General features: G+C 55.1%; 1 protein-coding gene and 1 long non-coding RNA gene across 4 annotated transcripts in view; one reads left to right on the forward strand and one right to left on the reverse strand.

Moving 5' to 3' along the window:
• LOC140218964 (uncharacterized) overlaps positions 1–13765 on the reverse strand; it is a 180309-nt gene that overhangs the window by 156381 nt on the left and 10163 nt on the right. The gene's annotated exons all lie outside the window — the stretch shown is intronic.
• The window catches only part of LOC126521975 (plexin-B-like), a 140977-nt gene that overhangs the window by 99875 nt on the left and 27337 nt on the right, over positions 1–13765 (forward strand). For all 3 annotated transcript variants that reach the window (XM_050170734.2, XM_050170737.2, XM_050170735.2), the window contains exons 6-7: positions 2353–2481; positions 10927–11027. In XM_050170734.2, coding sequence (XP_050026691.1) covers positions 2353–2481; positions 10927–11027 — 230 coding nt within the window. The remainder of the gene's footprint in view (positions 1–2352; positions 2482–10926; positions 11028–13765) is intronic.

A 13765-nucleotide genomic window follows, 5' to 3' on the forward strand; every position in this document is an offset into this window, starting at 1 on the left:
TTGATCGCCCACACAAGGCCGTCTCCTCCCCGGATTCTTTTTCCTTTTTTCCCTAGCAGTAGAGTACCTCGCCTTCGCGGCGTCTTCCCTAACGGCCCAGGTCGTCTTGTTCGAGCCCAGGGGCCTCTTGCGCATGTAGGCCTGCCGCTGTTTCGATCCCCATTCCTCCCTCACCCGCTCTCTCCCATCCTGTATACTTGTTCCCGGACCGTCGCCTTCCTTTCCGCGCTATATGTCTCTATTTGTTTCCCGCTGTCCCCTCGCTTCCCTTAATCGGCCGGCCGCGCTGTTTCTTCTCCCATGTCTGAACGGCGATAGCGACGCCAGGTTCGCGCTGAGGTGAGAATGGCGCGAAATGGCCGGGTGAGGAGAAAAACAAAGAGGCGGACGAGGGCGGGGGAGGCGAGGAACACGACGGGAAACGGGAACAGCTTGAGGGAAATGGAGGAGGGAAGCGCGAGAGCAGCACGGCGAAAGGGGGAAAACGAGGAGGGAGGCGACGGCCGCAGCACGTTCGACTTCCGGGTGGTCGCCTAACGATTTGTCCGGTGACGGCGAGCTGAATGTCGACGATTAAACGAAGCCTTTATAGCACGCTCTCTGTCTCTCTCTATCTATCTTTCCCACTCGTTCGCTCAGTCGTTTGCAGTATGTACGCGACACGCCGGTGGATCCGCCTCGCGCCGAACGCATCCGCGGCTGTTCGCTGCTGGACAGGCATAGCGAGAATGTACGTAAACGCCAGTTCGGTGGATAGCTGTTCGATTAGGATCGATGTGGCCCGGCGAGCAAAGGGACGTGTTCTACTTCATATATCGACTACCGAAAGTGGAGGGATGGGGAATTGCGCCGTTGTGGAAGACAAAGATGAACAAGTTCACAGACCGAACGCAAGATGGGCGATTTGAACGTGTTCTGGTCGTTTTCCTCGCGTCAGTTGGTAAATCAGCACGCCCCCTCGAAGCGTACCCAAAAAGCCCAACCCATGCGCTGTTTACACGTGTGCATTAATGACGTAACACAACGGCGGTTTATTCTCAAAATTTCACTTGTTTATACTGTAATGCCTGCCGAGCGGTTCAGGGAAGTGTGCGTCGTGCCCTCCTGCGGAAGAACGTCATAAAGGAGCGCCTACAGCCACGCTACCGCACTGCTTGTCTCTGCGCAGCACTCGGGTCGGTCATCTGTATAGATGTCAGGCTGCGGCTATCAATCCATATGCTCGCACCACCAGCACGTATAGCCCCCGAGACGCAGCAGCCATTTGGGCACATTCGCAGGCGCCGATAAGCGCCTTCCCGGTCTGCGCTCGCACCCGTCCACGCACCCCACCCCATCCTCCGTCCTCTTTTCCGTTCCGTCTCCGCCGTTCGGTACTGCGGCTGCCCAGATTGCGTCTAAGTGGGCGTTTCCTCCCCTTTTTCCTGTTTCTGGCCATCGTCAGCGAGCGGCGGCGCCTCCTGCTCTCTAGACCGCGGGTCCCCTCCGGGCCCCCGGGGTGTCGTCGAGGTGCGCACTGCGGAGTTTCCTGTGTTGCCCCTCGACGAACCGCGTATAGTAGTGCAAACTTAGCTCGTGACGCGAACCCTCTCGGACGTCGCGAATGTCGCGCACCTCGGCTATGTTTAGAAAATAAAGCTATTGTAACGTTGACCGTCTCATCCTTAGATGAAAGTGGAATGGAGAGACAGAATGCCGTTAAAATTTCATACGAGCACCGCCCGCGTGTGACGCCGCCAAAGAAACGGTTCCGCCTCGAACATTGTCAGAGCCGAGATGGGAACTCGTCGACGCAGTGCGTGTTTGCAGGGAACGCGAAGCTCTGACGAGATTTCCTTCTTCACCAGAACAGCAATGTGTGTGAGGAAAACTTATATCCCCGTCCCCTCGCCCGTCATGCGGACGTATACTGAATCACGTGGCATGACGGAAGCTTTAAGTATGACATGCTGAGCAGGGCGCTCGCATTGCGGCTGTTGTGGGCGTTAATGTGGTACCGTCCACGAAACGTAGCGACGTCTCGAAAAGTAAGAAACACTCTGTACATGCATGTCGGCAGAGACGGAAAGTCGATGATACGTCAAGGCGCGAACGAGACGAACCTTACTATACTACTGTACTATCGAGCAAATATGAAGTTATCTTTGAACTCCTGCTCCTTCCCACCGCACTTGATGAACTGTAAGCAGTGATATCCCCCCTTTCTTTTTTTTTTCTTCACAACACAATGATGTTTGATAAAAGGAAGTTATCAAACCGGCGAAGTAATTCTCGCTAAAACAACACACCATGAATCTGGGCAGCGTGGGTCTTCCTGATGTGACGACGCCCGTGCTCTGTACCGTGTTCCAGATGTTCCTGACGAATCAGGGCCGAGCCGAACAGTTCGAGGAGGTGACCATCGACGACGGAAACCCCATATTGCCCGACATGGAAGTCGACAAGACGGGACACTTCCTCTACGTGGCCTCGCCTTACAAGGTCAGCTGATCGATGTCATTTTCCCAGCATGCACTATAGTGTACTCTACTCAACGTCATACTTTACTTACTGTACGTTATATTCCGGTACACTTTAGGGGCATGCACAACACGCAGTCCGCGCCAAATAATGAAATAGACTGATTATTAATTGCTAATGCACAGCTTGACCATTCGCTGCTGTTGCGGGCGCGATCGAGTGATTCGAACTTCAGTGATTCGTACCTTGTTCAGGCGCTTAACATAATGTGCGGCGATGTTCAAACATGTTCGATCATTCTTAGTCTGGTTATCGTACACCGATGGACGACGTTCTTGTTGAAATACTCTTTGCAGTAATACTTATGAAATTAGTTATTTCTCAATATTGGGCGTGGCGTAATGGGTTCGACTCCCGGCCACTGCATGGGACTGAATTCCCACGTGTGCAGAATAAGAAAGGAAGAGAATGCTCGATTTTAGGGCGCGTTAAAGAAGCCTTATTGTTCTAATTTTATCCGGAATACCCCTTCCCTCCTACTATTTCCTCCCTCCTTATATGTATGTCGTCCTTCGTACAGGCACCGTGAAGCTTTGCGATGTGAAGCGCCGTTAGGATAATTATACTACACCGATGAACGACGCTTTTGCAAAGCATTCCTCGTTGTCGTATTTCTTGCGGGCTTCTTATTTCCCTAATATACATAGATGACTGATCATTCGTATTTGTTTCTTCCGCCTTATTTTTTTGTTTCCTTGTTTGTACAACATCACGTGTCAGAGCATACAAGCGCCTACAGCATAGCGTGCAAGAGCGGGCGTCGAGTTCGCGGCAGATTTGAACGTATCGTCGCGTTGACGAGGGCTCCGTTGTCGAGCGCTTCAGTACCCCCCCTAAAAAAAATGGGGAGGAAACAAGCAACACACAAAACGCATAAAGAGTGACGTACTGCTGCACGCAGCCGCCGCATCTCAGCGCCCTCCTCCCGTCGTCGTTGCCCTGCGCTTGACATCGCGGGGTGCTCGCTGATTCGAGTTTGGCGTGAGTTGAGCGATGCGGGAAAGCGCCCCTCCGTCGACACGCATACACAAAAGCCGACGGCGGAGCTTTCTTGCCGGAGACGTTACAGCGCGTACGCAGCTATATAGTTGCGTGCACTTCCACGTCGAGCGGAGATCGAGCGCGCTCCCTTCTTTATAAAAATAGACTCTCCTACGTTTGAACTAGGAACGGCAAGTCCTCCTGGGGAGTTCTCTAAAGTGAAGTGCACCGATGGGCACTGTCAGGCGCGCAGCGTTCACTTGTGGCACCTGCGAAGAGCGAGACGCTTGGCGATCGTGTTTTGTACTCGGGAGGAGCCAAGTTAAAGCCGGAAAGAAGCATTGCAAGGTTTACAGTGCCTGTGCCTGATGCGTGCGGGGGAATTCGCGCTTGTTGCCCGTTCAGTTCAGTGCGCCCTAAACTTTAAAATCACGTCGCTCGAATCATACGTGGCTCACCACAACTCTGTCTATAAACACATCAAATGCAGATCGCGCTTAGCGTGCAGTTGAATAAGTATCGTCGCCCCAAGTGTGCTCTCCTGGGTGGGGGGTGCAACGTGAAAATGTGATGGCTCCTGTGTACTGCGCTGCACACAACTTCTTAGATTGCGGCAAGTGCCTGACTGCTCCCAGTCTCGCTGATTTCGGCAACGCGGCGGAAGCGGCAACCGCGCGCTTCCGGTACGATCGAACGAACGTCCCGACATCCGTACGCCGTATCCTTTCTTTCTTTCTTTTCTTTTTCTCCCATTCGCATTTCTTTGAGCAGCATACGCGTTCGGTCGGTTTCAAGTCTCGGCACGCGGTTGCAGAGTGTCGCGTGCCACGGCTATCGCGTACGTTGAATGACTCATGCTCGAGTGTCGACCGAATACGAGACTGCATTGTCTCGCGCTTACGTAGGAGAGCGGAAGAAGACGCTGTCCGATCCGGAGGAGAGGAGCAGCAAAGCAGAACGCTTGCATGCGCACAGTGACGCGGAAGTCGCGAGTCCCGCCGAACGACACGACGCCTGCGCTTTCTCTCGCGGCGTCGGGCTGGCGCCCTCCGAGAGGATCGACCTCCTATGCTGCCTCCCTCGGGAGCCTCGATTCAAGTCACTTCCAAAAGCCAGGGCATCGCACCGAGACATGTCAGCGTCAAGGGGGGCAAGGCCCGTGCACCGCGGGTCTCAACGCGCACGCCCCGCGGTTGGCCCCTCTTTTCGCGATTCCCGACTCCCATGCGCGCTGCTGCTGTCGGCCTGCACTAAATGCTTTGAAAGAAAACAAACAGCTTTCGCGTTGCGCTATGGACACTGATCCCTGGAGGGATCCCCGGGCCGCCCCCAGAGCATCGTCTGAGCTGTCAAATTACTCGCTGAGCCGTTTCTGACTTGACTAGATTTTGTTTCTTCTCGCTTTGTGAAAACCTAAATTTTACTGCGTATCCGTTCAAATAGTCTCCTTTACCGAAAGACGACGTACTATTTTGCACGTCGCAATGTATACCGTCGAAGGACACGTGCTGTAGGGCGGTATTATCACCTCAGTTTGGCGTGGGGACTCGGCTCTTAACGTTTCTTACGCATCGACCCCGTGAAGTGCTTGTACGTTGATATCTCCACTGTACTGAGAGTTGGAACGACTGTACGAGCCGCAAATGCCGGGTCTATGCCGGGGCTAAGCGAGTTACAACAACTTTCTGCGCTGCCCAAACGAACATTCTAGCGAGGGTCGCGCACGTCTCTCTCTCTCTCTCTCTCTCTCTCTCTCTGCGTGTGTGGCTACCGCGGAAGACGGCGGAAGAACGCAAGTCGGCCGAGTTGGTTGCGGCGGCGGCGGCAACGTGATAGATTGGACCGCGGCGCGCGCTGGCGCCTCGCATGGCCGTGTCATTCAACTCGCACCGCCGCCGTCGCTGCCCGAGGAACGACGGACGTGCCTGTCTCGGTAAACCCGGCCGGGTCGATGCGGCTTGGCCCCGTTAGCGTATAGCGCCGCCGCCGCCGCCCTGCGGCTTTTCCCGGTTCCGAGCACCTGCCCGCCGGGCTCGTCGACTCGTTGGTCAGCTAAGCCTGCCGAACTGCGGTCCGGATCCCGCGCGCTCCTACTCCTCCTGCTGCAGGGTGCCCGCCCGCTGCGCTCCCCGCGGAGTTCGCTCATTTCCGGAGCCGCGAGCTCGCAGCTGAGCCCCTCGTCCGTGCACCCTCCCCTTCCCACCCTTTCCGAGTTTCTTCGTTTCCCTTCGCAAACGCGCCCGCCGAGACGGGCCGGAGACGTTGCGTCAGAAAGTGTTTCGGTTCCTCTATACTTTCGTTCTCGCTTTCGCCACAACGGCAAACGAGATTTCCCGTGCTCGCCCATAGCTCGTCCCGAAAGTCGCTCGTTGTGTATATACAAGCTCGGCAGGAGAGTAACGCTCAGTAACAAGATGCAATCTCAGTGCGAGCACAGAAGGGGGAGACTGCGGCGCCAGTACGTAGAGCACGTGATCTGGAACACGAATAGGCGCGCAAGCCTCTATTGCTTGTACGTTCCTTCGTTACACACGTCACTTCCGGTGCATGCATGCTCGCACGAAGCATTTTTTCACGCCGAGTAAATTTGCCCAACGGTCGAACAATCTTCGTGCAAATGAGCGGAAAATGTCGCGCAGTGTGTTTGTTGCAGTGAACAAAGGAATGACGTTTGCGCCAACCTTTCTTTTTTTCTATTTCGCGAAGTGGTATGCGAAAAGGGCTAATATATTGCAGAACAGCCTTGTAAAGGCAGGGAGGCAGGCCGTTCTTTCAAATCCGTCGCGAACAGCTATTAGTTTCGCGAACGTTGCGATAGGAGCAACAAGATTGCGACCGCATTTGCATAAAGGATAGCACTCGACAGCGAAGTGCGCTTCGTTATATTGTCTGTCTCGATGAAAGCATTCGATGCCGGCGCGTAAGGTGTATTCCAGTATGTTAGCTGAAACGTTGGAAAGAACAATAAAAGAAACTCGTTCTCCTGCGCGCATGCCGTTTGACATCGGTAAACAGGTTGCGTTTATTATCTCTACCGTTGTCCTTTCTTTTTTTCGCATTCATTAGTTGCGGGTATTAGGTAGAAAGAAAGAGAATGAAAGAAGGTAGGAAGGTTAGCTTTACTAGCTTCTGGTTAGCTCTTCCTGCACGAGGGATCCCATAGGGAAGAAAATTCACTAGGTAAGGTCCATCTGGGGGAGGGGCTCTTACCTATAACCTTGCGCGTGTATATATGGCCCAAAGGTGTTTTCAAAGGCTCTACCTCAGACTTAATTCGCAACCAAACCTGCTACTTCTAATTTTCCCCGCTTTCCTTTATTACTACCCCCCCCCCCCCCCCCCCACCGACATATCCACTGCAGTTTGTGGCTGAGCAATCGCTACTAAATCGTTCTGCTGCATAACCATACGCTGCCGCCCTGCAGAGACAACAGTCGGCTACGTTTCACCGAGGCGCCTCGTTATATGATCCGGACCGTGCACAGTATAAACAGGAAGTCGGCGAACGAGGTGGGGGCGCACGGCACCGAAGACGAGAGAGCGCTCGCCCCGACTGCCGCGCTGACCGGACGACTCCGCGACGTCTGACGGCCGTTCTCCTACAGCCAGGCTCCGTTCGAACAAAAGGACTGTCAACGTCAAGCGCGGGCTTGCGGGGGACGAGGCCTGTAATTTCTTCGGGCCCGCGTTCGCCGTGAACAACCGCTGCTCGCTCGCGCGCGCGCGTGGACTTCTCCGCCAGAGGAGACGCCACGAGAGACGTCACCGAGATACGGAGCACTTCTTCTCGGGTTGACCGTATAAAGGCGGCAGGAGATTGCCAGAAAAGCAACCCTCCCCCCCCCTCCCCCCAACCCCTCACCTCCCTTTCTCCAGCGAGCCAGTGAGCATAATGAGCGGCGATCTTCTTGCCGGACTCCAGAAGGGGGCCCGGCAAAGATACGGTCGGCTCATCTCGAAATACGACCGTGGCCTTGGCGTGCGTGCGCACAGGCTCGCGCGCTGGCGGTCATCCATTCGGGGCTTAGCGGGTCGGTCGCCGGGCGGTGCTGAGCCAACGGTTTGTGTTTTATTCCTGCTCTCGCGGGCGGCACTTGGGTCCCCCCTCTTTCTTTCTTGTTCCTCTTCTTCTTCTTACAGTTTTACTTTCAGAGTTATCAACTTGCGCGTGTCCGGTCTTCGCTGATCCATGCAGGGCCACTGCGTGGCGCCCCCCGGCTCTTACTCGACTTCCTCTCCGAGCTTGTTGTATCTGCTCCCCGCCTAACCTTAGTTGCGTGCAGCACGGCGAAACCGCAGTGCCCGAAGTGGCGCGCGGCCGCCTTTAGGCGCGAGATAATGCGTTCCTGTCGCCCTGCATGGCTCGACTACTTCTTAATCGCGCCCCTCTACCCGGTTTGTGTAACTACCGCGTCGTCGTCGGTAGCTGCGTGTGCTATCATTAGAGAGTTCTAACTTGTCCGCAAAATCCTTAATGTTTACGGATTACCGGTGCCGCGCACGGCAGTAGCAAAGCTGGCGACAACCTGTGGTGCTTTGTCCAAGTATAATGCGCATCTGAAAAGTTTGGTGTGTCGAGTGTCGTGAGTGTTCTCGTCAAAGGAAAACCATAAAAAGGCTTCACGTTAACTATATGTCGCTCCAACGCTTTAGACCAGCGGTTAAGTAGAGTATGACAGGTAACTGCAGTATTACCTCTGTCAGCTCTCTGGTTAAACTCGGCGCAGCTAGATGTCGCTGTCAGTGTTGCTGTCGTACGTCTCTCCGGTATCCCGGTATTCCGCGAACGACAATGCGTTTACGGACAGAGCAAAGCTCCCCATTTTAGTGGCCGCCAGGCTTTTTCGCTTTCGTACTGCCGTTCTTTCCCGAGGGCCTTCTGCGCCACCAGACAAGTTTGTATGTGGCGGTTTTCGAATTCCGGGCGTTAAGCCAGTTGTCACTCCGACGTTTTCCGATCGCAATGGTACTTTGCATATGAACTTCGGGCATTTCGCAGCTAGCCAGCTTATGTCGTCAATCGAAGAGCATTCGTGAACTCTGTTCGTCGTCAGCTGCATTGTACAGCAGAACCGGATATCACTGAGCCGATAGCTCGATGCTGCGTTAGAAAACATCGAACTTCCGCACACATATTTGAAGAGAGCCAGGACTCTTCAGTACTAGGTAGTCTCTAATAAATTGCTACACTTTAAACTGGCTATAATATAAAAAAAAGAGAGACGAGGTTATATCTTCTCTGGTGTTGATACATATACTGTCATCACAGCGCTTCGCTTTTTTCGAAACACCGTAATTATCAACGTACGTAAGCGTGTACGGTCATTAGGGCAGGCTGAGAGTTCGCGGGTTCACGGTGTAGGTGTGTATTTCACGATGCATCCGAAGTCGCATGCTAAACCGTCAGTCAGGCTAACATTTCCAACTCCCCAAAAAGGCACATATACGTATTTCCCGCACTCTCCTACAACCATCGTGCTGCTGCACGAAACTACGACGTGATTATAAGCGGAGCCACCTATTGCCGCCATGGAAAGAGCGCGCGCCTGGACGTTCGTCGATCGCAGCGATACAAGTGAGGACTGTACGACTTCATTTCGTTCTTTTTTTTTTTTCTCCCGAGTGCAGCAGCCCACGAGATCGGCTGCTTTTCTTCGCGCATTCAGTTTTGGCCGGAGACGTGTCGCATCGGATACGGCGCGTTCCTGTCGACAGAACTCTTATCAGCAGTGCAATCCGGTAATCCTAAGAGAAGTCTTAATCCGAACGAAAGGGCGCCGACTCACGACTGTACGTCCGTTTATACGTCCAGGCTCTTGCGCGTCAGTATGCGTGAACGGAATCGAGCAATTCTGCGTTGTATGTCCATTTCACAAAGCGATTTCGGCGATGCCTGCAGAAGCGCGCAGATGGCTGTGTGTGTGCGTGTGTGTGCAAGACTCATGTTAACATACACTGCCATGCCAATGCAGCGTGCGACTTCTACTTCTGATCACGCGCTAAGGAATTCTTGCGCTAGCGAAGTTAACGCATGACAACTCCCGTGTGCGCTTTTTGTCAAGAAAAACTTTCGGAGCTGTAGCGCAAATTGCCGGATCTGTCATGGAGCCCATTACTGGGGCATCTGTAAAGCTGTCTTTGCTGCGCGGCCTCGGTGATTAACGGAGAAGGACATTGTTACGGACTACCCTGATGATCAGACCGTCAGGTGTATTGAGGACCCCTTTCTTCGACAAAAGCATCCGCGCTAGCTCTAGTTGCAGCAAACACGAAAAGCTCGTTCCGGTAGGGCGCGTTAGAGGAACATGACGTCACCGCGTTCGCACCCTCGGCACCAAGGCCGCGCAACCTACGAGCACCCTGTCCGTGCAGTGCACGAACCGCGGGTTCCCGGTCCTATTATATTCTCCGCGTCTGTCACCCTTCACCTCGGCGCACACGCGCTCGTCGGAGCAGACATACGCGCCATGACGGCGAGTACACATTGCTCGGACTCTGGAGGCAGTCGTCGGGTGGGGGGAGCAACGGCCTGGCGGGACGCCGCCGAGCAATTCCGCTGGCCGACTGCCGCGCGTTGTCCTCCGCCACCGCACCAGCGCCGCGGCGGCGTCAACTCGGCCTGCCTGTCTAGCCCGGCCACGCGTTGGCAAGCGCCGCCGCCGCCTCCTCCTTTGTGCTTGCCGCCCGTGGCCGATCCAGATCTGGGCGCCTCGTTTTATTTCTCTGTCCAGGCTCGGGCCGACTGGCTTGCACGGCAGCGCGGAGGAATCCTTTGTGTCCGCCAAACGGCGGCAGAGAGCGCTCCGCGACCCCCGGTTGTTCCCAGTTTTAGCCGCATGCGCGTCTTGTTCGAGCGGCGCTCACGCTCTAACGATACGAGGGGAAGAAAAAAGGGGGGGGGGGGGGAGCGCTGACACGCGGTCCGTTGACAAGCCACGACACGGTATACGCTTGTTTGCGCAGTGCGCTAGCCGCCGTTGTCGACACGTCGAGAGTCGAATTGATTGGACACCGTGCAATGTTTAGCCCGACGCGCTCTATGTTCCGGTTCGGCGGTCCACGCACGCCGATCGTATTAATTCCGAAAACGAGTAGTACTGAAGACTTGTTGAATGTCTAGCGACCGATGTGAACGCTAGCTTGTTTCTGCATGCACTCGAAATGTAGAATCGCGCGTAAGTACCGTTATCGATCCGTGCTGTGTCAGTCTGCTTGAAATACTAAACGTAGGATTCGCAGATTCGCGTGTGTGATTAACGCATTTAGTATACGCGGGAGCAGGTACGCTGGCGCATTTCTGCGCAAGTTTAAGCTCTGGTTTGCTTTAGCTGTTACACTCTGGTGCACTTTACCGCCGAGGATGTTTCTTTTTTACTGTGTGTGCTTTTATTGGTGTTTGACGGCGTCTTCTTACGGTTCGCGCAGGTCAGCAAAGTCCGCGTGGATCGCTGCCAGCAGTACAACACGTGCGACCAATGTCTCCAGGCCAGGAACCCATACTGCGGATGGTGTTCGCTCGAAAAAAGGTAAGCCCATCACCGCACTGCAACTTTGGCAGTCGAGGAAACGTCAATATAAAGGCGCGGCTGCCCAAGTGGGCATAGGACACGTTCGACTTCTATTCGCGCCGCATGTACCAAAAATGAATACAAGTACGTGCTTTTCAAGGAATTGCTGTACAGAGCAGTCTCCGTGGCTTAAGAGCTCAGCGAAGAAATAAACATAGCGTGTCGGCACAGTAAGACATCTTTAGTGGATCTTACGATCCAGTGAGATGTAAGAAAGAGTCCGTAGCCGCGGTCTATCTACCCCGGCTTCCTCGGGGCCGCGTGCTGGCTTTGTCAGTGGATTTAGTGGCGAACCGGGGAGGCAACGCTTCGCCATCACTTCGCTGGCGTGTAGTTATCATGACTTTGGGATTTGTGTCCCGGGAGGCCATAACTATCGCATCTAGTGCGACGCGCTGAGCGAAGGGTGATGGCGTGGGGGGCACGCAGGGTGGTGCTCGCTTGCACGGACTCACTCGCTGGGAGCGCACAGAGAGCGAGTGCCCGCGCGCGCTTTCGGGCCTCCCATTTCCATATGAATGCTTTATTCCTCGGCTGCCGCGAGGGCGCGCTGGCGTTACGGCGCGCGTCCAGCCTTTATGAGCGCGCAACGGTTATTACGAGGGATGGTCTCGGCGGGGCCCGATCGGGGCCTTCTTCCTCGGAGTCGCGTCCCCGGTGCGGTGGGGCGGGATATGTGACATAGGAAGAGAGAGCGCGTATGCGTGTTGCCGTGGGGGGGGAGGGCACGTTCGCCCGAGTGCAGAGGGGAAGGCGGGGAAGGCGCAACAAATCCAGCCACCGTCATTGTCCCCCGTCACACGAGGGAGAGGGGGATGCGGGAAGGGCTGCCGCCACCGCCGTTGCAGGATTTATGGACCGCAGCAGCTCGACGACCGGAGAGAAAGCTAGAGGCGCGCGGTTATGGGTTCTCCTCCGAAACATTTTCGTCCTCCGCCGACCCGACGCTGCTGCCGCTTGCTTGCTTGCTTTGCTTAGCTTGGCTTTGCTGGCTGGCTGTTGCTGTCGTGGTGGCGGCTCCCGGCGGCGCGTCTCGTATTATGGACCGTGCCACTGCCGCCGCCGCTGTCCGCTGCCTGGTGGCGTGGGCGAAAGTTTACGAGGATTCCCTCGCTTCCTCTGCTCGACTCTTCTCCGTCTTTGCTTTTCCTGCGAGCCGTCCTTGCGCCGGCTGCGGAGCTCGCGCGCACACGCGGGCGAATCTTCCCTCGGCTTGTTTGCCTGGATCCGCGCGGTGAAAAGACGGTGGCAGAGAAAGCGGCAGCAGCAACAGCAAAGCGGCGATGCCTGCCCGCCTGCGTGCCTGCCTGCCTGCGCCGGCTGGGACAACGTTTGCAGCCGTCTCTCGCGTCGGTCTACGCGAGGACTTAGTTTGCCTGACCTTTGTCCCTGTTCCGCGCCTACATGGTCGTCGTGCTGTAGTATAGTATATAGTACAGTTGTACATACGCTACAGACACGGTCCGCGCTTGCTGCAACGATTCCACCGTATCGAATAACGATTGCAGTTACCTGTAATATCGTATATGCCCTGCCGTATGTGCGAGCCGTCGTTGTGTCTTCATCGTCGACACGGATTGCCGAAGCTTCCTTTGTAGCTGCGTCGTGGCAGTGCGGCTTTAGTTCTAGGCGGCAGAACACTGCCACTGACCTTTGTTTCCGGTGTCTTTTCGCCACGTGAAATCATGTCTCGCAAGAGCTAGGTAGCGGCGTTTGAGAGCGACTTTGAAGCCGTTTAACGTCGACTTCGTTCAGACCCATTCTGATTACGAGCGATCCGAGAGTTCTCAGTCAAGTATTGATAGATAAATAACGTGAAGGAGTAGCTCGTATAGACAGCAAGGTGGGTCTCCACGCTGCACAGTTTTATCAGATACTTGAGTTATTGATTTATCTTACCGCATTGCAAACGTCGCTAACTTTTGTCGCCGGTTCTTGCGGTTTGACTGTCATATGAGCAGATATAGAAGTGACGTTGGAAGTACAGAGAATCGAAAGAAGAAGAAGAGAAAAAAAAGACTGTATAGTGACGAGCATTTCCAACGGCAGTTATTTTCCTTCGGTGCAACTCACGCATACACGTAGAAACGGACCGACAGACCTCTCTGGCTTCTGGCAGCTATAACGCTCTTTTGCCGAGGGAAGTGCCATCGGGAGACATTACTCGGACGCGGCTCGCCGCCGTGGATGCGAGATCGCCCGCGCCCCGTCGGTCCGTCCATCCGTGGGAACGGAACGTGGGACGGGCTTTTAGCAGTTGCGGGCCCGTGCGGTGCTGAACGCGCGGCGCTGACCAGCTTAATGTGCCATCTCTCTATGCCCTCCTCCTCCTCCTCAAGCTTCCCTGGCACCCATCTTCTTCCCGGCTCTATATTGCCCGACCGCATCAACTTTTTTTTCTTCATTTCTTTCATCTCCCATTCTATCGCGCACTGTAAATCTCCTGTTGCTTTAACGGGTCGGCGAGCACGAAGACTTGTGCGTCTGTTTGTCTGGACGCAGACGGTATATAGACTCCTACCCCCCCGCTCCATTCCCGCAGTGCTCGGTGTAAAAGCGCACCGCGCCGGCTGCGTCACGTCTATCGGTGCCCGCATCGGCGGCCGCTACATAATGGACGAAGATGGGCCGCGCCGCGGTTGGCGGCGTTCGGGACGGTGTAGACGGGAAGTGAGCCAGTGGTGGTGTGTCTCTGC

The sequence above is a fragment of the Dermacentor andersoni genome, chromosome 6 (genome assembly GCF_023375885.2).
Source record: "Dermacentor andersoni chromosome 6, qqDerAnde1_hic_scaffold, whole genome shotgun sequence".
NCBI lineage: Eukaryota > Metazoa > Arthropoda > Arachnida > Ixodida > Ixodidae > Dermacentor > Dermacentor andersoni.